This window comes from Schistocerca cancellata, chromosome 5 (assembly GCF_023864275.1).
Source record: "Schistocerca cancellata isolate TAMUIC-IGC-003103 chromosome 5, iqSchCanc2.1, whole genome shotgun sequence".
NCBI lineage: Eukaryota > Metazoa > Arthropoda > Insecta > Orthoptera > Acrididae > Schistocerca > Schistocerca cancellata.
Window position 1 is genome coordinate 143205957 of NC_064630.1, and position 26521 is coordinate 143232477.

Below are 26521 nucleotides of genomic sequence, written 5' to 3' on the forward strand. Positions count from 1 at the left end.
TGGTGGGCCACATCAGCTCCAACCCCCCCCCCCTCCCACACACACACACACACACACACACACACACACACGTACAAAAAAAAAGCATATTCTTCTGGAGCAATGCAGCTAACTTCTAAAAATGTACATTTATTCTGCATGAGCATGCAATAAGAATGTAAGGTGAAGTTGATACTGAGCACCTTGTGCATGCCTTGTCAAGGACATGCTTACCTGCCAATAAATTTGCTCCCTGATTGTATTTGTGGTTAACAACAAGTGTGAATTCAGGTTGAATTATTCAGTCTGCAGCCATAATATTAAAAATAAAACTAAGTCTCATATAGACAATGCATCTCTATCTAGGGTTCAGAATGGAGTCTTATAATCTGGTGCTGAAGTCTACAACAGGTTACTGGTAGATATCAGGTAGGAAATTTAAGTCCCTAGGTCTTCAAATATAAAGTAAAAGAGTGCCTTATTCACCAGTCCCTTTGCAAGTTATCAGAGTATGGAGTTCAAGTTTGGTAACTTCACTTACACTAGTGTTCATAACAAACATGTTTTGGATTTGTCAGAATATATACAGCTGGTGGTGTTCTATGTTAAGTTACATAAATGCTTTAATCATATATTAGATAAAACAGCAACTGAACAGCATAAGAGGAGAAGCACAGGCTTTTTTCAAAGGACTTGTTTTTCACCTAATTTACATATAATTTATGTAGAGTAATCTGGATTTAACTACCATAATTTTCAGTGTGAGCAGATTTCCACTAGCCATAATTTGTTGTTATCATCCTTTACAAACTACCCTGAAGTTTCTGCTTCTCCTTATTAGTGTTTAATTCATTCTACACTGTTAAAGACTCTCCTGCTTTATGGGTTTACAGAAATAGGCATTTAGTTAAGATGGAATATAAACATAATTAGTAGCTTGTTCTGATTATTCTTATTTACTTTTTTGCTTTTCAAAGAATTTAGGTTTCTAAGCTCTCTTTTTAAGATTTCCTATATTAGCTTTAATTAAGGTCTTATACTAGCAAATTATTTTTAGTGCTCTGTCAATGATACGAGAAAACATGACGCACTACATGGAGGATGCATTGAGCAATACATTAGCACAAATTGGTTGTTATTATCCATCGCAAAAGTAGCCTATAATTAATGCTTCTGTCTGTTAATTTACAATATGGCTTATTCCACATCCCTGTAGGCTATGTGGGACAGTGGGATTTACAAAACACAGGATATGAATGAATGAATGAATGGTTGGTTGATTTGGGAGAGCAGACTAGACAGAATGAATGAACAAAAGATATAAACACCGAGTTGAATACTTAATTCAGTAATCAAATGCATGTTGTTCTTTTACACTACCCTAACCCCTCTCTCTCTCTCTCCCTCTCCCTCTCTCTCTCTCTCTCTCTCTCTCTCTCTGCTGTAGTTATGTTTCTGGTAAAATACTCCTGACCACGAGAATACTTTCAACTTTTTTTTAAATGGAGTTACATATGAAACAGTTGCTGCAGTCTGAATTACCACAAAACACCTCAATTTTGCCTGCTCAAACTGGTTTAGAGTATTATATGTGTATTGTTTTGCACTCACCTTCTGAGTATATACATTGAGATACAGACAGTCCTCTTGTCCATACGTTATTCCAGCAATTAGCTCTTGTGTGCAAAATGGAGAGATCTTAGTAGCATCTACTGTTTCATTTAAAACAAAAGGCACTGGATCCTGAAAATTTTGACACAATTAAAACAATTTCAGTCATTTGCATACTAATGCATTACAAGAGTATTCATTTCAAGCTCTGAATTCTTGTATAAAGCAGCAAAGTAAATAGGATTCTTTACTCTCATCTGGTGAGTATCAAGAAATTCACACAAATTCAAGCAGGCCTACATCCAAGGTCCAGAATTTTCAATGTAGTGATGAGAGTGACAAATACATGATTTATTATGAAAAGGATAGATTACTACTAGTCAGACTGCAAGCAGTAGCACATGATGGGTGAAGCAGTGCAGGTGGTGGGGGTATGGAGAAGACTGGGATGGGAAGGGGGAGAGATGGCAGGGTAGGAGTGGGTGGTGGGAGACAGTAAAGTCTGCTTGTGGGAGCATACAGGGAGAGATAGAGACTGACTGGGATGAGGTAGAGAGGGAGTACTACAGTTATGAGCAGAGAGGGAGGGGGAGGGGGGATGGAAATGGAGAGAAGTAAAAAGACTGAGGATGCTTTGGCGGAATAGATGACTGTGTAGTGCCAGAGTAGGAACATGGAAGGGGATAGGTAGGTGTAGTGCAATGACTAATGAAGGTTGAGGCCAGGAGAGTTACAAGAAAATAGAATATACTGCTGAGTAAATTCCCACCTGCACAATACAGAAAATCTGGTGTTTGTGGAAGGGATCTAGAGGGCACAGACTGTGAAGCAACCATTAAAATGAAGAATGTTGTGTTGGGCAGTGTGCTCAGCAACTGGGTGGTCCATCTGTTTCTTGGCAACAATTTGTTGATGGCCATTCATATCGTCAGACAGATTGTTGGTTGTCATCCACACAGACAGCCCTACCTATGATAGGATAGGTGATGTTTGTGACCAGACTGGAGTAGATGGTGGTGGTCTCAACATCTCTGCATATAGTCATTGTCATTTTCCATCCAGATTTCCCACTGCTTAAATACATGATTTAGTCATTTCCATGATGGAAGTCAATTAAGACACCTGCTACCAAGTAATGTCTTAGGCAAAAACAGTCAAAACATAATATGGGGTTGATGGGGAAGAAGAGGTGGGTAACTAATAACATTGATGAAAAAGACATAATATGTAACAGAATTATTTAAGATCTTAATAACTCATGCTGTGGCAACTGGCAGTCATTCAGCTGTCATCGCATGATCAGCAGGTTGCTTCCTTGTAGTCAACTGAGTTCATGCACTGGCCACTAGGAGCCAGCTTTGTGGTATTGTCACAGATGTTCTATGGTTTTAAGAGATATATTTTAGACTTTTCCATTACTGATTACTTTCTGAGATTCTTGCCCTTAGCGTCTATCAATGAATTGTTTTCTCCAGTTTATGTTAATTGTATTTTCATGTTTCCTTGTGATTGCTGAAATTTGAAAGCACTCTAATTACAGATATAAAATGTATTAAATACAGTAGACACCTGCACAAAATTATTCCACAATAAGAACATCAAATTTAAGTCTCAAGCCTCCCACACCGCAAGAGTTACAACAGTGGTGACCCTGACATGATTTGTCATCAAGAATACATTTTACACACTCAATAACAGGAACATGTCAGAGATGGGTGTACCTGCATCTCAAGACTGGGGGTACAGCTATCACCATTCTGGCCTCACAACCCTGCACTATAATTTGCAGACATTGATGTGAGCTTCCTTTGTGCTGGCATGATGTCTGATTCCACAAATTTTGCTTTAGTGGTTACTCACTTGGATCATCAATATGTTGCCAAACTGCAGGATGATATGTACTGTCTGGCCACCGTATTTCAACTGTCAGCCACTAACAGCTCTGCTATAGTGACATAACATACAGAATGCAGCACTTGGAACTGGACCTGGGACTGAGGCTTGCTTTGGTATGGAACTTCATAATTTTAGTTATGACAGAGCCTATCATTGGCACAAGCCTCTCAGCGCATTATCATTTGATGCCCAACGTCAAAAATGCTCGGCTACTGGAACCGTGACCAGGCTGTCCACCACTGGGTTCCAGTGTCACGCTGCCTCATATGATGCCGAGGTGACCCAGGCCACAGGAAAGGGGTATGCCAAGTTGCTCACTTAGTTCCCTGCTCTCAAGAGGGTGCTGGAGGCTCTGCAACAGGTATATCATGATACAATGGCAGTCCTTCCGATTTCATAAAGGCACAGACAATTAGCTCCCGACCAGTATGCAACTGCTAAGTATGAGTTTGACACTATGCTAACCAAGGGGATCATCTACCTGCCTAAATGGTCATGGTCATCACATTTGCTTTTAGTCCCTAAAAAGAAAAGTCTGTGGCATCCACGTTGCTAGAATCATGCTTTAAAGATGAGAATGATTGCAGACCATTACCCAGTGCCTTTTTGTCTGCTACAAGACTAGAACCATGCATTGTGTGAGAAACAGGTATTTAGCTTGCTAGATTGTCCCAGAGCAAACATGCAGACCCTGGTTGGTGAGAAAGACACTCCAAAGTTGGCCATTATAATGCCTTTTGGTATGTTTGAAAGCTTAGTCATGACTTTCAGCCTGACAAATGCCATACTAACATGGCAATGATTCATTGACTCAGTGTTATGGGGAGTACCATGTTGTTTTGCATACTTTGATGACATAGTTGTCTTCTCAGCAGCGCCAGAGAAACATGAGCAGCATCTCATTGAAAGTTTTGAGCCCCCTTACACATATGGCATTGGTTTGAACATCTCTAAGTGCTTGTTTGGATAAATGGATATAACGTTTTCCACCCATCTTATTTCGTCAATGGAATCACGCCAAATGAAGTTCTATTTTGAACATTTCTCATTCAGAGACAGCCAAAGAATTATGTAGGTTACTTGGAGTGCTCAATTTCTACCACTGCCATCTGCCATATGCTGCAGAACTTCAAGAACCACTTACAGCAGCTCTGGCCGATCCGAAAACAAAAGAAAGGGTATCTGTGCAGTGATTACAGATGATGACAGATGCCTTCAAGGCTGCCAAGAGGAGCACTGCTGAGGCCGTGCTTCTCACTCATCCTGCTTTAGATGCATCCTCGTGCTAATGGTCAATGCTAGCCAGGTAGCCATTGGTGCAACACTGCAGTGAGGCCTGGCTGTTCCTTCCTTTCTTCTCTCAGAATACTCTCAGAAACTGTCTCCAGCTTAGTAATAATGGAGCACATACTACTGGGAAATGTTGGCAATCTACACATCTGTGAAATATTTCCGACTGCAGCTGGAGGCAAGAGTATTCACAATCTACACAGGCCACAAACCTCTGACCTCCACCTTCCATCAGAACAATGACAAATGCTCTCTGAAATGACAAATGCTCTCTGAAGCAGTTCAGTTAAATGGAATTTATTGCCCAATTTTCTACTGACTTTAAACATTTCTCAGGACTGAACACTGTTGCGGCAGACTGTTTGTCATGCACCAGTGCCATCACTAACTGATCTTGCATGTCTGGCTCAAGCACAACAATTTGACTAAGAATTCCAGTTTGCCTAAACAATACTAAACAGTATCGCCTTAAACAGTACTACAGCCTGCAGCTGACACTCACTGACATACCAGAGACAACCACAAAGCTATATTGGGACACCTCCAAGACAAAAGCTCTCTTATTCATTCCGGCAGAGCTGCACAAAGAAGTATTTCATAGCCCCATGATTTATGTCATCCCAGAATAACAGTGATGATGAAGCTCATATTTGATCATTATGTGTGGCCTGGGATACAAAAGGACTGCTGTCAATGGCCTCACGCATGCGTGAATTGTCAAAGCAGCAAAATTTCATGTCATGTTCACACACCAGTAGGCAAATTCCCAGACACAATCAGGAGGTTCACCCATGTACATACTGATGTCATGGGATGCCTACCACCATCAGAAGATCAACGATATTTGCTAACCATTGTTGACAGATTCCAATGCTGGTCACAGCTATTCCTATAGACAATATCTCCACCAAGATGCTAGCTGCCGTTTTAATGTCCACCTGTGTTGTCGCTTTGGATGCCTACTGCACATAACAACTGACAAGAGGATGCCAATTCAAGTCCAATTTGTTTACACAGCTGAACAATTTTTGCAGTGTGTCACATCACATAACAGCAAGTTACCATCAAGCCAGCAATGGCATTCTCTAGATGTAGCACTGGTCCCTCAAAGCTGTCCTCGTGTGTCACAAGATGAAGTGGACAACCCCTGCCATTAGTTCTGCTCGGCCTCCACACCACAAGCAAGCCAGAACTCATTACATCCCCTGCTGAATTGGTCTATGGGGAAATGCTATGACTGCCAGGTGAGTTTGTCAATCTGCATACCTCTCAGTGGGACGTATCACAATCACCACAATTCACTGCACATCAGTGGGACGTATCACAATCACCACAATTCACTGCACGTCTGAGGGATGAGATCTCACACATACGACCACAACCAGCATCATGACATGGCATGCAGCAAACGTTGTCCATAAAGAGCTGAAGTGGTGCACCTATGTCACGCTATGCAAAGATAGTATCAGACCCACACTCACACCACCATATACTAGACCACACCATGTACCAAGACAAGATAAGACAATTGACTTTTTGATTAATGGCAAGAGAAACTCTGTGTCTATCAGCCAGGTTAAACAAGTGTTTCTCTTGGAAGAATCTTCTGATGCTCATTTTTCACTACACCAATCAACACCATCATCCAACAAAAGATGTCCTGCAGTGAAACCATAATATCAAGTGACACCTGTCTGATCCATTCGGGATCTGTTAATGGCTAAATTTCTGTCAGAAATTTAATATTTTAGCAGAACATTAATATTTATTTATTTATTTTGATCGAAAATCAACTGATTACAAAAAAAGTTTTTTTATTGTTCTAGTCTTCTGGATAAGTCAGAGCCTTACTTACTAGGGTTACATATTATTGTCTGGCACTTTTATCTACATAACTTTTTCTAAATTTAGTTGAGAGAACAGAGTTACATATATGAACTATACATAAAAAAAATTGTTATTGCTATACTTAGATTAAGGAATCTACAGTTTGTGACACAGTATTCATATCTGACATTCAAATATTTACAGTTTGTGCCACAGTCTAAGACCTGAGATTACATATATTTTTAGATAGATGGTCTTCCATCATACGAGTGTACTAAATCTAGAAACTCATCTATTGAATACACAGGATTGTTTAGGAGACATAATTCTAATTTCATTTTTAGTTTTGTAATGGGCAATTTGGAGATATTAGGATGGAAGCAATTCAGTAGTTTTATGCCTGCATAGTGAGGGCTTTTCTCATAAAGTGTTGTTCTGTGAGATATGATGTGGGGTCTCTGTCTGCCTCTAGTGTTGTGATCGTGTATTTCTTAATTACATGTTTTGTTACTGTTTACTGCCATAATGATTATCTTCAGCACATACAGGTTATGAATCTTCAAATGCCGCTACTGAAATGGCTGTGAATTAAAATTCAAATTGATACATTATGTACCACATCACAGAACTTAGCAATTATGCCATCTTCACCCTGATACAGTGCCATCCTAAAGGGTTCTCACATTTTCTGGTTTGCCTCTCACTTCTGTTTGGACAGATTTACCCGGGAAATGTATACCTCCACTAAATATGGCTCCAATCCATGTATGCTATGGTACTCCTCAGAGGTATTCAACTTCAGCTGTAACCATGGTTTCAACTGAAGAATAGATATTAACCATGGTAGGCTTGTTACTTGCTTTTTTTCACCAATTTTATGGAAGTAGCATCTTGGTTTCCTCAAGTGTGGTACTACTTCCTTTTTAATTAAAAAAATGTTCTGATCCATAAAGTTCAATGAATTCCTCAGTGGTGGTCTTCCTTAATGATTTGCCACATTTTCAAATGAACACACTAACTCAAAACAAAAGGATATTACTAACTGGACTACGAATTAGCACAATTAAAACCAAACCACAATGCTCTTTCAAACGTCTCATATGCTGATAGCCCTAGTCTTGAAACTTTCATGGGTAACTTGAATATGTAGTCCAGTCTGAACTTTTACATAGAAAGAATCATATTTCAGTTCTCCTCCAGATGGCCCTACTACCATGCTTGCCTGCACGGTTTTGTTGCTCTATTTCACCTATCAAGTACACTTAACAGGTATACCAGTCTAGAAAATGGGGGCTACATTAGATGCTTGATGCAAAATATGTATCAATTGGCAACCAAACAAAGAAACACATTGATCAGCAAAAAAAAGTGTCATGTGTATGCATTTCCATGGTGACTCAATTATTATTTAATTTCTAGCTATTTTATTGGTGGCTGTAAAAGATGGTTAATGAATCTATGGTAGCATTTAAAGTCAAAAACTTGTCTGTGGTTTAGAAAAAAATGTGTTTATAAGGAACTATCTTGCATTTTTACTTATTTCTGCTATGTGATGAACTATTTGTATTGTTTGTATTGTGCTGTGATCAAGACAACTTCACAGTAGTTTTATTCACTTCATTCAAAATAAAAACCATTGCCTAGGTTCATTCTCTCCCATACAAAAGACCCACAAGGAGCAGTTGAGTTGATAGCTTGTCTGTCTCCTCTCAGAAATTCTTATCCATTCACAGATGTTTTCCTCTTTTATTCTGATAAGATATTTTCAGCTTTTGTCAATTGTTTTTGCCTGAAATTCCTTGAAGTTGTTGGCCTTTTTTTGAATAACCTCTTTATTCTCTATCCAAAATTTAATTCAGATCAATACCAGCTTTTACCAATGAAATGATGCAATTTCAGAGACTTTACTGGTCTCATACAGACATGATTTTATGTATGTAGACTGAAGCAGCGAGTGAAAATTTGATCCAAGGCCAGGAATCAAAGCTGGGTCTCCTGCTTACTGGGCAGATGCGTTAACCACTAAGCCATCAGTATGAGACCTGTAAAGTCTCTGAAATTATGTCATTTCATTTTTACAAGTACCTGCACCTGGGTTTAAGGCTGGATCCTTCATTTAAGTTTGATGCTGAGGGGCTATGGACAGCCTCGGCAATTCCATTCATGTGTTAGGAGGAATTTAGGGTAGACTGGAATGATATTGAGAATTTGGATTGAGGAGGGAGGCAAGGTAATTCATACAGTTCTGTGAACTGCTGTACCAAGGTGGCTTAGTGGCTAAAGCACTTGATTGGTTAGCATAAGACATGGGTTTACAAAAAATCCCACATTTATCCATATATTCATTTCTGCAATTTTTAAAGTGTTCGCTTTAACTTGGTTTGTGTACCTGAAAATTTTCAGACATATGTCTGCCTATGTCTGTATATGTGCAGATGGATATGTGTGTGTGTGCGAGTGTATACCTGTCCTTTTTTCCCCCTAAGGTAAGTCTTTCCGCTCCCGGGATTGGAATGACTCCTTACCCTCTCCCTTAAAACCCACATCCTTTCGTCTTTCCCTCTCCTTCCCTCTTTCCTGATGAAGCAACCTTGGGTTGCGAAAGCTTGAAATTTGTGTGTGTGTTTGTGTTTTTTATTGTCTCTATCCACATACCAACGCTTTCATTTGGTAAATTACAGCATCTTTGTTTATATATATATAACACAAACACACACACAAATTTCAAACTTTCGCAACCCGAGGTTGTGTCATCAGGAAAGAGGGAAGGAGAGGGAAAGACGAAAGGATGTGGGTTTTAGGAGAGAGGGTAAGGAGTCATTCCAATCCCGGGAGTGGAAAGACTTACCTTAGGGGCAAAAAAGGACAGGTATACATTCGCACACACGCACATATCCACCTGCACGTATACAGACACAGGCAGACATATATATGTAGGGGTTCAAAAATTATGTGTGTGATATTGCGCACACTCAGTATGTGCAAGAGAAGTGTACGGGTAACAAGGTCAACTGTCTTTGAGAGATCTAAAAATGTGCCTCCAATATGCTTTCCTTCATCTAGATAGCTGCTGACTTGCACAAATTTTGTGACATCTGTCATGGTATTATAATATTTTCAAAATCTAAATTGGGTTTCTATGAGGAGATTGCTTTTATTGAAAAAGTCACTAAGCTTTATCAGCAGTGCTTTTTTTTTCTAAACAAAAGTTTGAGGGTACTCCGACATTGGATATAATGCAGTGAAAATTACTTATAACTGAAGCATGGCATACCACCCGTCTGCTTTTAGCCATGACGTCATCAACATGGAACTATAAAAAAAATGGTATCGGCCGTAGTTTCGAAATGCTTGAACAGTCAATGACATCGCTTTTCCCACCAAACACTGCACTGGTATCGTTTGCATTACAATTACCAACACGAAAAAATGAAATAAAAAATTTACATCCGTGAAATAAATCTTTGGCACTCTTCCAAGTTCTCAACATCGTAAAAAAATTACTTTGTTGACGAAAAAGTTTAGGGGTACACATCCCCCAGCATTCCCCCAGAGAAACAGCACTGTTTATCAGCATTGCTGGAACTGTGACTATGTGGAATAATGATCTGTATTTTTCTGCTACCTGTCACATGTATTTATTTTATGTTTAATTTAACACACTGAAATGTGTTTCAAGCATGTTTCACTCATTGTCAGTTGTTTACGCATACCGATGTTACTTAAAGACAAAATGCCTTAGTCTAAATTTAACTAGAACTGTTCTGTTCACTTGTTCTGCTGCTGGAGTGGCTACTGGTGTATTTGGGGGTAGCTGCTGTGCCAGAAATTCTTGTACAATGTTGTCTTCTGCTGGTATGGAGCTGTACTCCAGTAGTCACTGCAGCAGCAGTAAACAAAACAGTTCTGTGTTAAGTCAGACTAAGATATTTTATCTTTAAGTAACAGCTGTATGCTTCAACACCTGATGATAAGCAAAACATGCTTGAAATGTGTTTCAATGTTTTGAAATAAAATAACTGAATTTGACTAGTAGCAGAAAAATGTAAATAATTGACTAATTTAGCTGGGAGTTTCAACTTAACTCTTATTCCACAATAACTGAGAATTGTTTTTGTTTCAACTGGTCAACAAAAATTAAAATGCCTCAAGAGAAATAAATAGAATTCATCCCATTTATTATTTGTACCTTTTAAGTGGTAGACACTGTCCCAATTGTCTCTGGCTAGTGTGTTTTTTAATCTTATTATGTCTGTAGTGAAACAAAGATATACGAGCATTCTTAACATGTTAAACAAAAATTAGCCTGCACAACAAGCTGAACAACAATAACAAAAATTAACGTTCTTGTAAATAAAGTAACCCACCTGGAATCTGAGACTCCCAACTGGGGGTACAGCATAAGGTATTCTCCTGAAACTGTAATATCGCTTTCCTGCAATCGAAGTCACATTAAGGCCCACCACTGAACCACTGCCTACTGGCACTGTTACAGTATTTTCACTCTGAAATGTAAAAGTAAAATTACCATTAATTTGCAGTAACAGATTTCAGAGAAATTCAGGAATTGCCTCTCTGGAAATTACTTTCTTCCTCTGTTACAATAGGAGTTTGCACTGAGCATTGGTACAAGGTAGATTACATGGTTACACATAAAATAATTACCAGCATCACTGTAAATTACAATCATATTTACATCTAGTAAATAGAGATGGTGGAACATTATTTCATGTTTCCTTATGTAACTTTAAAAAGTGTAGGAAATTATGGAATTGGGTACTGGATATATCAAAACAAGCAGACATCATTGAGAGTTTCAAGGGGAGCATTGGGCAGTTACTAGCTCAAACAGGGGAAAGAAATACTACAGAATGTGGAGAGTTGGCTTTGATGAATGAAATAATGCTGACACTGGAGGAAAAATTTGGCAAAAAATATACTTTGAAGCACATTTTTATCACAATCTACACTGAAGAGCCAAGGAAACTGGTACACCTGCCTAATATTGTGTAGGGCCCCCGTGAATACACAGAAGTGCTGCAACATGACATGGCATGGACTGGACTAATGTCTGAGGTAGTGCTGGAGGGAACTGACACCATGAATCCTGCAGGGCTGTCCATAAATCGGTTAGAGTATGCGAGGGGTGGAGATCTCTTCTGAAAAGCATGTTGCAAGGTGTCCCACATATGCTCAATAATGTTCACATCTGGGCATTTTGGTGGCCAGCCGAGGTGTTTAAACTCAGGAGAGTGTTCTTGGAGTCACTCAGCAGCAATTCTGGGTGTGATGTGTTGCATTGTCCTGCTGGAATAGCCCAAGTTCACTGGAATGCACAATGGATACAAATGAATTCAGGTGATCGGACAGGATGCTTACGTACATGTCACCTGTCAGAGTCATATCTAGATGCATCAGGGGTCACATATCCCTCCCATTGCACACACCCCACACCATTACAGAGCCTCCACCAGCTTGGAACAGTCCCTTGCTGACATGCAGGGTCCATGGATTCATGAGGTTGTCTCCATACCTGTACACATCCATCAGCTTGATACAATTTGAATCGAGACTCGTCCGACCAGGCAACATGTTTCCAGTCATCAACAGTCCAATGTCAGTGTTGACAGGCCCAGGCAAGGCATTAAGCTTTGTGTTGTGCAGTCATCAAGGGCACACAAGTAGGTCTTCAGCTCCGAAAGCTCATTTCATTGATGTTTCGTTCAATGGTTCGCATGTTAGCACCTGTTGATGGCCCAGCATTGAAATCTGCAGCAATTCGTGAAAGGGTTGCATTTATGTCAGATTGAATAATTCTCTTCAGATGTCATTGGCCCCATTCTTGCAGGATTTTTTTCTGGCCACAGCGGTATTCAGCAATAACCGATCTAACAACTGTGCCAGACACTTGTTGCCTTATATAGGCATTGCGTCTGCAGCACTGAATTCTGCCTGTTTATAAATCTCTGTATTTTAATATGAATTCCTATACCAGTCTCTTTGGCACTTCAGTTACCTTTACGTTGCTGTGAGGAAAACAAGTTTCAATTTATAAAAGAAATATTTATGTTCATGGTGCTGAAAATTGTCACACCAACAGCCTTGGAGAATAAATTAAAAATACAGCAAATGAAGTAGACAAAATGGGATACATCTACATCTACATCTCCATACATACTCTGCAAGCCACCGTATGGGGCGTGGCAGGGGGTACTCTTTACAAATAGTTGTTTCCTTTCCTGTTCCTCTCGCAGATAGAGTGAGGGAAAAACAAGTGTCTATATGCCTTTGTATAAGGCCCTAATTCCTCATATCTTATCTTTGTGTTCCCTACGCAAAATGTTGGTGACAGTAGGATCATTCTGCAGTCAACTTGAAACGCCATTTCTCTAAACTTTCTCAGTAGCGTTTTTCGAAATGAATGTCTTCTTCCTTCCAAGGATTCCCACTCATGCTCCCAAAGTATATCGGTAACACCTACATGCTGATCAAACCTACTGATAATAAATCTAGCAGCTTGCCTGTGAATTGCCTCAATGTCTTCTTTCAATACAACCTGGTGCAGATCCCAAACACTTGAGCAATACTCAAGAGTAGGTCGCACCAGTGTCCTATATGCGGTCTCCTTTACAGATGAACCACACTTTACTAAAATTCTCCCAATAAACTGAAGTCGACCATTTGCCTTCCCTACCACAGTCCTCACATGCTCATTCCATTTCATATCACTTCGCAATGTTGAGACATCACAATGACAGCAGAGCCTCCTTCATCTTCAAAGATCTAAAGGCCTACCATCCCACGATATGATGTGTTGCTGCACTCCATACAGTAACTTTAGCACTGTCGCAGACACTATTGAAGTGCAGCAGGATTTGCTTGTGCCCAGTAAAATATGTTGTGCTTAGTCGTGTATCTGAGCTCCTCGTCCAGGCCTTGAAGATTAAGGGATGACAATTAGCAGCCATGTCACCTTCTGCAGTGAGGTGTCATGTGAATGAAGTACAAAGGGACGTGTGATCAGCACACTGCTCTCCTGGCCACTTTGCCTACTTACCAGATGTGTGAGCTGCTACTTCTCATTCAAGTAGCTCTTCAATTGGCATCACAAGGCTGAGTGCACCCCTTAACAGTCCTCCCACCATGAAAAAATCCTTGGTAGTACCATAAAAAAATTCTAGGTCCTCTACAAGTCAACAATCTACACTACCTTTTCATATATGCAGGCAAACTCTTCATGTATCCACTCAGGTGAAAATAGGCTTCAGCTGACACTCAAAAATTTCCAGTGAAGTTAGCACCTCACTAATTTTAACCAACAGGTTTCCATTATACAAGCAATACAGAATTATTAGGTTTTAGTTCTTGAACAATCTGAAGCTTGTAAGGATGAAATTGAAGTCCACGGAGTATTCTGAGCATGTTCCAAGATCTCAGCTCCAATGCTGAGGCACTCTTTTGAACCAAATGATATGGACTACTGATCACTGTTGCTTGCACGGCATCAGTATTTTCTGGGGTACATACAGATCAAATACATCCACTAGGACAGCAATCTGTACATGACTTGCACTATAGCACAAATTATTTAGAAGTTGATCTGGTGAGAGAAGATCACTTTGGGCTCTGGAAAAATGAAGGAGCATGCTTGGCAATACAACCCAACAACTTGTATTAGATGATAGAAGAAAGACAAACCCACACTTGTAGTTTAAGCCAATTCAAAAAAAAACTTTTTAACAGTAGTGACTGGAACAAGCTTTTTGAAATTCTGATATTTTTACCTTGTGCAAAACACAGGGAGCAAAAGGTTGTCTACAACTTTCACAGAAACAAGATAAATCAAGCAAGGTGGCATAGTGGTATGATATTGGATGTGAACTTGACAGGACAGTAGTTCAAATCCACACCAGGGCATTTAGATTTACATATTATTCGATTGTCCTAGTTACATAAGACAAATGCTGGGATGGGTGCTTTGAAAGGGCACACCAATTTCCTTCTCCAACCTTCCCCTTTCCAGTCACATGCTCTATCTCTAATGACCTTGCCATCAAGGTGGAACTAAATCCATAATATTCTTTCCTCTTTTTGCAGTTATTGGAGTTGAGGGACATGAAAAATGGTTCAAATGGCTCTGAACCATTTGGGACTTAACATCTGAGGTCATCAGTCCCCTAGAACTTATAACTACTTAAACCTAACTAACCTAAGGACATCACACACCCATGCCCGAGGCAGGATTCGAACCTGCGGCCGTAGCGGTTGCGTGGTTCCAGACTGAAGCACCTAGAACCGCTCGGCCACAGCGGCCAGCAAGGGACATGAAAGAAAGGTGGTAGTTGAGGAGTGTAACAATATGTCATGTTAATCAGTTTGTGCACAGAGGCAGCAGTACAGGTATCTAAGGGGAAATTGAGAAAAGGAATTAAATTTTAGGGGGAAGAAATAAAAAGTTTTAAGACTTGCTAATGGCAATGTAATTCTATTAGTATAGGTAGGTAAATTCCTATGGGACCAAATTGCTGAGGTTATCAGCCTCTATTAGTATAGCAAATAGCTTAAAAGATCAGTTGAGTGGGTTAGATACTGCCTTATGAGAGGTTATAAGATGAAAATCAACAAAAGTAAAATGAGACTGACACCAAGCATAGCCAGATTATGTCATGTGATACTGGGGGATTAGATTTGGAAATGAGACACTAAACTAGATTTGCAAAAGAGATGCTAACAATAGTAGACAGGTTTTGTTATTTGGGCAGAAAAATAATTAACAATGACAAAACTGAGAAAATCTTTCCTGAGAAAGTGAAATATGTTAATGTCAAACATAAATTTTTTGTAATGAAGGGTAGTAGGTAGGGCAAAAATTATACTGGGAGACAAAATCTTAAGAGGTTCAAATGAATGCACATTGTGGTAATAATGCAGAGATGAAGAGACCTGCACAGGATAGGTTAGTGAAAAGAACAGCATCAGACCATTCTTCAGACCAAGAACTAAAACAACAATATTGATATAACTCTGAATGTGGACTTTGAAGAAACTTTCAAAGGCCAAGATTGCTAGTAAAGCATTTATTAGATTTGGATAATCTGTTTCGGCAAGGCTATGTTGCCAACTTTGAACGTTATGCTTTGCCTTGGCAAATTAGTGTTATCTAAATCCAGTAATGCTTTACTATTAGTCTTGGCATTTGAAGGTGTCTTCAAAATCTGCAATATTGCAGGCTGTCCACACACTGATACAACGTCAGGAATATATAACTCTGAATATTCAGGATGGTCCATTGATCGTGACCGAGCCAAATATCTCACGAAATAAGCGTCAAACGCTGTCGTAACAGTGAGCACGCAGCTATACCGAGTGTCAAAAGGCGGCAGAAAACTGCACTTGTGTGCTGTGCTGACTTTCTTTATTGCCTTCTTAGATGTATTGTTGTCATGTTGGCTACGAGGCATTTTCCAATTGTTGTTGAAGCAAATTGCCCGTCAGAGTCTCTTCTTGGCTAATCGACAATAGGTAAACGCAGCGCTTTCTACAGCATTGTTTGGTTTCACAGAATGCCATATGCGAGAACGTGTGCGCTTAGAATTAGTGTCTGCATTATTACTTTCGAGCAAGATTAGGGAAAGAATTTTTATGACTGGTTATTTTTGTTTATTCTCACTCTTAATTATTTCCTGTTACACACTTTTTTCAGCATCTATCAATCTAACGTTATTGCTATGCCTGTATAAATAAAAATATCTTTTCAATTTTTTTATTGCTTTATTTCTTAACTTATAGATCATTTGGGTGACTAAAAAAAATTAATCGGTAAAGGATATAATTTTAGATCGTATAAATTCCAAAAATGAGTCAAATCCATAATAATTTTAATAACGCGAAAAGTTTTCCTTTGCAGTTAATGATGAAGCACGCTTACCTTATTAAGTATCAGGTAGGCTACGCATGATTTAATTATGAGTGGCTAACCATCAGTTCTCTGCGATGTAATAAATTTTTTTGTCACCTGCAAAATTTAATTCTTATGGCATGGCATGTCTCAAAACTGATCATTTAATTTGTACCAAAAATGTAAGTTTTAGAGTCTTGTCAGTTGTCGCGAAATCTCAAAGCTATTTCGTCATTCACTGATCACGGAAGCTTACCGACGTCTGCGGCCACAATGAATAATATTGAGACAACAGTGCTGCTAGCAGCCCAAAGGAATATTACACACGAAAAGTAGCCTTACCTTTCTTTAACAAATAAGAAACCAGTTCCACAGTTGATTTCAGAGGCGTCGAAAATTAATTATACCCCTCAGATTATCACTCCAAGGGAAAGCGCAAAATCCAGTGCCCAAGGCATACTAGAGTTTTGTTTGTAGTGTAGCCTTTAATGAAATGAGATGTGGACGATTTGCAGTCCAGACAAGATGCGAATAGAAGTTTTTGAAACGTGGTGCTATAAAATAATGCTGAAGGTTAGATGGGTATATAGAACAAGAAATGAGGAGGTAAAAACTAGAGAGCGACCAAGGCTTGAATACAGTAAGAAGATTTATATGGATATACAGTGATGGAAAGAAAATCACAACACCAAAAATTTTTTAATGTAGAATAATGAAACTATAGGAACGCATTTGTCTAGGTAACATATGTAAGTGATTAACGTTACAAGATTACAGGTTAACGTAAGCGCGAGATGATGCATTGCAAATGTGAAATTCTGGTACATTAATAACCAGTGTAGCCGTCAGAATGTTGCAAGCAAGCAAACATGCATGCAATGCGTTGTACAGGTGCCAGATGACACTCTGTGGGGTGGACCCCTGCCGGTTGTACTAGGTCGGTCAATAAATGGGTGGTTAATGCAGTTTGCAGATGCCACTCGAGTTGTCGTCCAATGATGTCCCATATGTGCTCGACTGGAGACAGATCTGGTGATCGAGAAGGCCAAGGCAACAAGTCGGTACTTTGTAGAGCACGTTGGGTTACAACGGCGCTATGTGAGCGAGCGCTATCCTGTGGAATGCTGGTCATGAATGGCAGCACAAGTCGATTCACCAGGCTGACGAACAAATTTTGCAGTAGGGTGCGTGACGTAACTACGAGATTGCTCCTGCTGTCAAACGAAATCAAATGGCACCCCAGACCAAAACTCCTGGTATACACCTACGTCGGGAGTGTCTAGCACGCTGACAGGTTGGTTGCAGGACTTCAACTGGCCTCCTCCTAACCACCATATGGCCACCAGAAATAGCTTTTATCATAAAACACAACAGACCTCCGCCCTGCCCCCAATGAGCTCTCGCTTGACACCACTGAAATCGTAAATGGCGGTGGTTTTGGAATGCGCGCTACTGAGCATCTGGCTCGGAGCTGCCCTTAAAATAACAGATTTGTACGTTGTGTCTCTATGGTGCCAACTGTTGCTGCAGATGCAGTACGATGCGCCAGAGCACCTCCTCCCCTCCCCCCTCCCGATCAGAACACGATAGTTGTCCCTCTCCGTAGTGGCCTTCCAGAGCTCGGTCTTCTCGCTACTGTACATTCTCCCGACCACCGCTGCCAGCAATCATGTACAGTGGCAGCATTCCTGCCAAGTACACTCCTGGAAATGGAAAAAAGAACACATTGACACCGGTGTGTCAGACCCACCATACTTGCTCCGGACACTGCGAGAGGGCTGTACAAGCAATGATCACACGCACGGCACAGCGGACACACCAGGAACCGCGGTGTTGGCCGTCGAATGGCGTTAGCTGCGCAGCATTTGTGCACCGCCGCCGTCAGTGTCAGCCAGTTTGCCGTGGCATACGGAGCTCCATCGCAGTCTTTAACACTGGTAGCATGCCGCGACAGCGTGGACGTGAACCGTATGTGCAGTTGACGGACTTTGAGCGAGGGCGTATAGTGGGCAAGCGGGAGGTCGGGTGGACGTACCGCCGAATTGCTCAACACGTGGGGCGTGAGGTCTCCACAGTACATCGATGTTGTCGCCAGTGGTCGGCGGAAGGTGCACGTGCCCGTCGACCTGGGACCGGACCGCAGCGACGCACGGATGCACGCCAAGACCGTAGGATCCTACGCAGTGCCGTAGGGGACCGCAGCGCCACTTCCCAGCAAATTAGGGACACTGTTGCTCCTGGGGTATCGGCGAGGACCATTCGCAACCGTCTCCATGAAGCTGGGCTACGGTCCCGCACACCGTTAGGCCGTCTTCCGCTCACGCCCCAACATCGTGCAGCCCGCCTCCAGTGGTGTCGGGACAGGCGTGAATGGAGGGACGAATGGAGACGTGTCGTCTTCAGCGATGAGAGTCGCTTCTGCCTTGGTGCCAATGATGGTCGTATGCGTGTTTGGCGCCGTGCAGGTGAGCGCCACAATCAGGACTGCATACGACCGAGGCACACAGGGCCAACACCCGGCATCATGGTGTGGGGAGCGATCGCCTACACTGGCCGTACACCACTGGTGATCGTCGAGGGGACACTGAATAGTGCACGGTACATCCAAACCGTCATCGAACCCATCGTTCTACCATTCCTAGACCGGCAAGGGAACTTGCTGTTCCAACAGGACAATGCACGTCCGCATGTATCCCGTGCCACCCAGCGTGCTCTAGAAGGTGTAAGTCAACTACCCTGGCCAGCAAGATCTCCGGATCTGTCCCCCATTGAGCATGTTTGGGACTGGATGAAGCGTCGTCTCACGCGGTCTGCACGTCCAGCACGAACGCTGGTCCAACTGAGGCGCCAGGTGGAAATGGCATGGCAAGCCGTTCCACAGGACTACATCCAGCATCTCTACGATCGTCTCCATGGGAGAATAGCAGCCTGCATTGCTGCGAAAGGTGGATATACACTGTACTAGTGCCGACATTGTGCATGCTCTGTTGCCTGTGTCTATGTGCCTGTGGTTCTGTCAGTGTGATCATGTGATGTATCTGACCCCAGGAATGTGTCAATAAAGTTTCCCCTTCCTGGGACAATGAATTCACGGTGGTCTTATTTCTATTTCCAGGAGTGTATTTCTACAATATCGCAGAAGGAATGTTCAGCTTCTCGTAGCCCTATTATACCACCTCGTTCAAACTCAGTGAGGTATTGATAATGGCTTCTTTGTCGCCTTAAAAGCATTCTTGACTAACCACGTCCACTCTCAGAGGTAACTAACGCTCACGATCGTTACAATGTGTGTTTAAAGCAAAAGTGACTTGCATCCTCATAGTGGCGCTACTTCCGCCACCCTAATGCGACTGGCGACATCATCTTTCAAATGCAGAAACACGTCTACGAGCTTACGTTTACGTCGCGCAACTCCTTCTTGATGTTCCGATTTTTCTTCAGGTAGTATCGACTGCAGCAGTTATGCAGTGGCGAAGAGACTTAGAACATATAGAACATATAGTAATATAGGTGTCCCCCAGGGAAGTGTACTGGGCCCAATCCTCTTCCTTATATATATAAATGATTTCCCACAGAGTGCCAGGCATGGGAAAAAATACTATTTGCTGATGACAGCACTGTAGTGATTACAGACAAAAGATCGATAATGTTAATAGAAAAATCCAATTAAGCTCTCAGAGACATCCGCAACTTGTCACTAAAGAATAAAGTAACTCTAAATGTCAAAAAGACAAACTGTATAAACTTCTGACTAAATAAAAAACCCATAGGCATTACACTGAAAGTAAACAATGGGGTACTTGATTGTGTAACAGACAGCAAATTCTTGGGGATGAATGGATACTGTCAGTTAAAATGGACAGGGCATGTGGGAATTTTTGCAAAGAGACTATCTTCAGCATGTTACGCCCTGCGAATCCTCGCACCGGTGTTTAATATTACATCCCTCAAAGTAGCCTGTCTTGGGTATATGCATGCAGTCCTCAGTCATGGGATAATGTTTTGGGGGGTAAGTGCTGGAAACATACAAACCATTTTCAAGATACAGAAAAGAGGTGTTCTAATAGTAACAAATAGCAGTAACAGGGCACACTGGAAAGAGTTGTTCAAAAAGTTTGAAATTCTGACAGTCCTGTGTGAATATATTTATCAAAACATAATGTATATAAGGAAAAACATTAATCTGTATACCACAGAAAGCATAATTCACGATCATGTAACCAAATCCAGACACTGTTTACATCTAAACAGAAGAAACAAGTCAAAAACTCAAAATAGTGTATTATATCATGGTATTAAATTGTATAACAGATTACCACTAGAAATAAAAGATGTAAATGATCCCCACATCTTTAGTCAAAGGCTGAAAGAATATTTACTAGATAATAGCTATTACACTGCAGATGAATATTTAAAATAACTATAGACTAATGTTCATGAAAATTGTACTGATTAACAAATTTAACTTGACATGATTAGAAAAGTAGAACTAAGTATAGGAGCTGTATATACTGTAAAGAGACATGTTTATTTTATAAGAAATATTGTACAAACATTTGACGACATCCGTGCAATGTATATTGTTCTACGGATGAAAAAATAGATAAATAAATCAAAGGATAGACCAGCATGGAGAGCTGCATCAAGCCAGCGTTCGAAATGGCCTCAACAACAGTTAAAATTTATAAATTCATGTTGAAAGAGCCCTCAACAGCAGTTGCCGAAATTCTCATTAGAAATAAAAAGTGACTTGAAGAAGAACGAAGTGCACAACCATAGAACGCTCGGCAGTGTAACAAATGTACCGTTCAAACTTTCTTCTCGATTTTAGAACTCTCTTACAGATTCTCATTATACTACGCACTTCTACTGCAACGCTGGAAAGTTCAAAAACCTAACTACGAAACAGGAAAAATCAAAATAGAATAGGTGGTCTAGCTCTCCTCTCTGTTCCTACTGATGCAGAGAAAGTAGTGGATCGGTTATCCGAAGTTCCAGGACGGTTAAATACACTGCGTACACAATTAACGGGTCAATTTTCGAAGCCCCGTAATTGTCTCAACTTGCGGCGCGTAAGTTTAAAATTTGGCTCACAGGTGCCGACAACCTTCCTCTGTAACGGTTCGTGAGCTGGCGCCCTGCGACAACATCGGGCTAGGCGACGCTTCAAACAGCAAGGCGTCGACAGGCGCGAAGAGAAGGTCGGAGCTCAGAGTTAGTTAGTTAGTTAACGTGTTCCATTGATCAATAGTACGGAAAAACCGTTATGATGTGGAACGTGTCAAATTCACAAGAAATGCGCACAGGAAACAAGTTTTTTTTACGTTATAGTGTTATATCTAAATATTTCTATTATCTATCCTATTCCGTTAAATGGCACAAAATGCATATATTATATCTCCAGATTTATATACTCATATTCAAGAATTCATCTATGGTATAGAAGGAGTTGTCAAGGAGGTATGATTTCAATTTGTTTATGAAACTATTACTGCTGTGTGTCAGACATTTTATTTCATCTGGTAATTTGTCAAAGGGTTTTATAGCAGCATATTTGACCCCTTTCTGTGCCTAAGATAGGTTAAGTAAAGGATAGTGTAGGTCTTTCTTTTTCCTGATATTGTAATCATGAATGTCGCTGTTGATTTTAAACTGGTCCATGTTGTTGAGAAAAAATTTCATTACTGAGTAAATGTACTGTGAAGCAGTTGCAATAATTCCTGACCTTTTAAACAGATGCCTACAAGATGTGCGACTATGAACCCCACACATTATTCTAACTACTTTCTTTTGAGCAGTGAATACCTTTTGCCTTAGTGTTGAGTTGCCCCAGAATATTATACCGTATGACATCAGAGAGTGGAAGTATGCAAATTATGTTAGCTTACTAATTTCTACATCCTCAGAATTGGCAATTATTCTGATTGCAAAAGTTGCTGAACCTAGTCGCTTTAGGAGATCCAAAATATAACTTTTCCAATTAAGATTCTCATCCAATTAAGATTCTCATCCAATTAAGATTCTCATTTTGTACACCCAAAAACTTAGTATGCTCTACCTTGGCTACTGACTTTTTTTTATGTGTCATGTTTATTGAAAGAATTATACTTTTTGCAGCAGAAAATTGTATGTACTGTGTTTTTTTTTCAAAGTTCAGAGCAAGCCCTTCGCAGAAAACTAATTAATAACTTTTCCAAAGGCCTTATTTGTATCATTTTCTATCAGACTTTCTTTTACTGGATTCATAATTATGCTTGTATCATGAGCAAACAGTGTCAGTTCAGCATTCTGTTTCACATAAGTAAGGAGGTCATTCACATATATCAAGAACAGGAGGGGACCCATGATCGAACCTTGTGGAACACCTAATGTAATTTCACCCCAGTTAGATGAAGTGGCAAACTCCTTTGAATCACTTGAAGCATATAAAGAGACTTTTTGCTTCCTGTTCTGTAGATATGACTTAAACCATTCATATGCTGTTTCATTTCTACCATAGAATTGTAATTTCTCTAACATAATGTCCTGGTTGTGTTACGTGTCGCACTGCCACCAAATCTCACCACAATTCCGTCCAACGCCGCCATGGACATGTCACACGATCGGAAGACCTTGACAACCCACATTTCACCCTTCGTTTTGACACCTCTGCGATGGAGGTCAGAACTGCAAAACCCAGCGTTGAAATCACGCTGCTTCCTTATCGGTAGCCGAGAAAAACATTTCAGGCATACCACCGCTCAAAATCGACATAAAAAGGGCTCAGGAGGTTACACACAGGCTGACAATGAAACCAATTCCTTCCCTTGGGGTCGAAAACGACAGTTCGCACAGCAATGAGCGAGAGGAGGACGTTCTTGGCAACCTTCGACACTGCTGACTCCTCGCCGATATATATATACAGGGTTATTACAAATGATTGAAGCGATTTCACAGCTCTACAATAACTTTATTATTTGAGATATTTTCACAATGCTTTGCACACACATACAAAAACTCAAAAAGTTTTTTAGGCATTCACAAATGTATGCAACGTATGAGTGGCCAAGTAAGTGGTCCCGACAGTCGGGATACTAGTTACTTTGGAATAAGGCTGGGCATCTCGGACATATTCTGACTCGTGGTCACCTTTGTGCTCATACGGCAAAGACTACCAAATCCACCGGTTAGTCCCTCAGCCGTTAGGGGTAAAACCCAATGGGACTCGGGGCAAGTAAGGCTAGCAACCTGCTTCCCTGGTACTTTAAATATGATGCTGGCAACAATCAGAGCAAAATGCCTCGGACCTTTGGAGGTGACGGAGTCCCACCTCTAACTGACAAACCAGGGACTTCTAAGATACGACTTGGCAAACAAATGGTAATGAGATGGGGAGCTATTAATATCAATGGGGGCTACTCTGGGAAAAAGGTAGAGCTGGCAGAGGCTGCAAGTATGATGGGGCTGGACGTTTTAGCTGTTAGTGACATTCGGGTAAGGGGTGAGAAAGAAGAGGAAGTGAGAGAATACAAGGTCTACCTGTCAGGCGTCAAAGCAGGAATAGCACAATGGGGTGTAGGGCTTTACATCAGGAAAGAAATGGAATCCAGCGTAGTTGCAATAAGGTATGTAAACGAACGACTGATGTGGATAGATTTGACAGTGTCTAGCAAGAAAATTAGGATTGTGTCAGTATATTCGCATTGTGAAGGGACAGATCAAGATAAGATGGATAGTTTTTATGAGGCACTCAGTGATGTAGTTGTTAGAGTAAAGGACAAGGACGGTGTTCTGCTTATAGGTGATTTTAATGCCAGGATTGGAAATCGAACAGAAGGGTATGAAAAGGTTATGGGTAAATTTGGAGAGGATATGGAGGCCAACAGGAATGGGAAACAACTCTTGGATTTCTGTGCCAGTATGGGCTTAGTAATCACAAACTCCTTTTTTAAACATAAGAACATTCACCGGTATACTTGGGAAGGCAGGGGAACCAGATCTGTCATTGACTATATAATAACAGATCAGGAATTCAGGAAGGCTGTGAGGGACACACGTGTATTCAGGGGATTCTTTGATGACACTGATCATTATTTAATCTGCAGTGAAATCGGGATTGTGAGGCCGAAAGTGCAGGAGGTCAGGTCCATATGTAGGAGGATAAGAGTGGAGAAACTTCAGGATAAGGAAATCAGGCACAAGTACATAACAGTGATCTCAGAAAGGTACCAGTTAGTTGAATGTAGTCAATTACAGTCATTGGAAAAGGAATGGACAAGGTACAGGGACACAGTACTAGAAGTGGCTAAAGAATGTCTTGGAACAGTAGTGTGTAAAAGTAGGATGAAGCAAACAGCTTGGTGGAATGATACAGTCAAGGCAGCCTGTAAAAGGAAAAAGAAGGCGTATCAAAAATGGCTACATACCAGAACCCAGGTAGACAGAGAAAGTTATGTTAGAGAAAGAAACAAAGCCAAACAGATAATTGCAGCATCCAAGAAGAAATCGTGGGAAGACTTTGGAAACAGGTTGGAGACTATGGGTCAAGCTGCTGGAAAACCATTCTGGAGTGTAATTAGCAGTCTTCGAAAGGGAGGTAAGAAGGAAATGACAAGTATTTTGGACAGGTCAGGAAAACTGCTGGTGAATCCTGTGGATGCCTTGGGCAGATGGAGGGAATATTTTGAAGAGTTGCTCAATGTAGGTGAAAATGCGATCAGTAATGTTTCAGATTTCGAGGTAGAATGGGATAGGAATGATGATGGAAATAGGATCACATTTGAGGAAGTGGAAAAAATGGTCAATAGATTGCAGTGCAATAAAGCGGCTGGGGTGGATGAAATTAAGTCGGAACTCATCAAATACAGTGGAATGTCAGGTCTTAAATGGCTACACAGGATAATTGAAATGGCCTGGGAGTTGGGACAGGTTCCATCAGATTGGACAACAGCAGTAATCACACCAATCTTTAAACATGGAAACAGAAAAGATTGTAACAACTACAGAGGTATCTCTTTAATCAGTGTTGTGGGTAAAATCTTCTCAGGTATTGTTGAAAGGAAAGTGCGAGTATTAGTTGAGGGCCAATTGGATGACAATCAGTGCGGGTTTAGGCCTCTTAGAGGTTGTCAGGACAAGATCTTTAGCTTACGGCAAATAATGGAGAAGTGTTATGAGTGGAACAGGGAATTGTATCTATGCTTTATAGATCTAGAAAAGGCATATGACCGGGTTCCTAGGAGGAAGTTATTGTCTGTTCTACAAGATTATGGAATAGGAGGCAAACTTTTGCAAGCAATTAAAGGTCTTTACATGGATAGTCAGGCAGCAGTTAGAGTTGACGGTAAATTGAGTTCATGGTTCAGAGTAGTTTCAGGGGTAAGACAAGGCTGCAACCTGTCTCCACTGTTGTTCATATTATTTATGGATCATATGTTGAAAACAATAGACTGGCTGGGTGAGATTAAGATATGTGAACACAAAATAAGCAGTCTTGCATATGCGGATGACTTAGTTCTGATGGCAGATTCGATTGAAAGTTTGCAAAGTAATATTTCAGAGCTAGATCAGAAATGTAAGGACTATGGTATGAAGATTAGCATCTGCAAAACGAAAGTAATGTCAGTGGGAAAGAAATATAAACGGATTGAGTGCCAAATAGGAGGAACAAAGTTAGAACAGGTGGACGGTTTCAAGTACTTAGGATGCATATTCTCACAGGATGGCAATATAGTGAAAGAACTGGACGCGAGGTGTAGCAAAGCTAATGCAGTGAGCGCTCAGCTACGATCTACTCTCTTCTGAAAGAAGGAAGTCAGTACCAAGACTAAGTTATCTGTGCACCGTTCAATCTTTCGACCAAATTTGTTGTATGGGAGCGGAAGCTGGGTGGATTCAGGTTACCTTATCAACAAGGTTGAGGTTACGGATATGAAAGTAGCTAGGATGATTGCAGGTACTAGTAGATGGGAACAATGGCAGGAGGGTGTCCACAATGAGGAAATCAAAGAAAACCTGGGAATGAACTCTATAAATGTAGCA

The 26521-nt window shown here is 40.8% G+C and overlaps 1 protein-coding gene across 1 annotated transcript in view; it reads right to left on the reverse strand.

Annotated features, from left to right (window-relative positions):
* Positions 1–26521, reverse strand: part of LOC126188210 (cholinesterase 1-like) — a 174930-nt gene that overhangs the window by 127304 nt on the left and 21105 nt on the right. The window contains exons 2-3 of the mRNA XM_049929760.1: positions 10971–11108; positions 1591–1722 (exon numbers count right to left, since the gene is read on the reverse strand). Coding sequence (XP_049785717.1) covers positions 1591–1722; positions 10971–11108 — 270 coding nt within the window. The remainder of the gene's footprint in view (positions 1–1590; positions 1723–10970; positions 11109–26521) is intronic.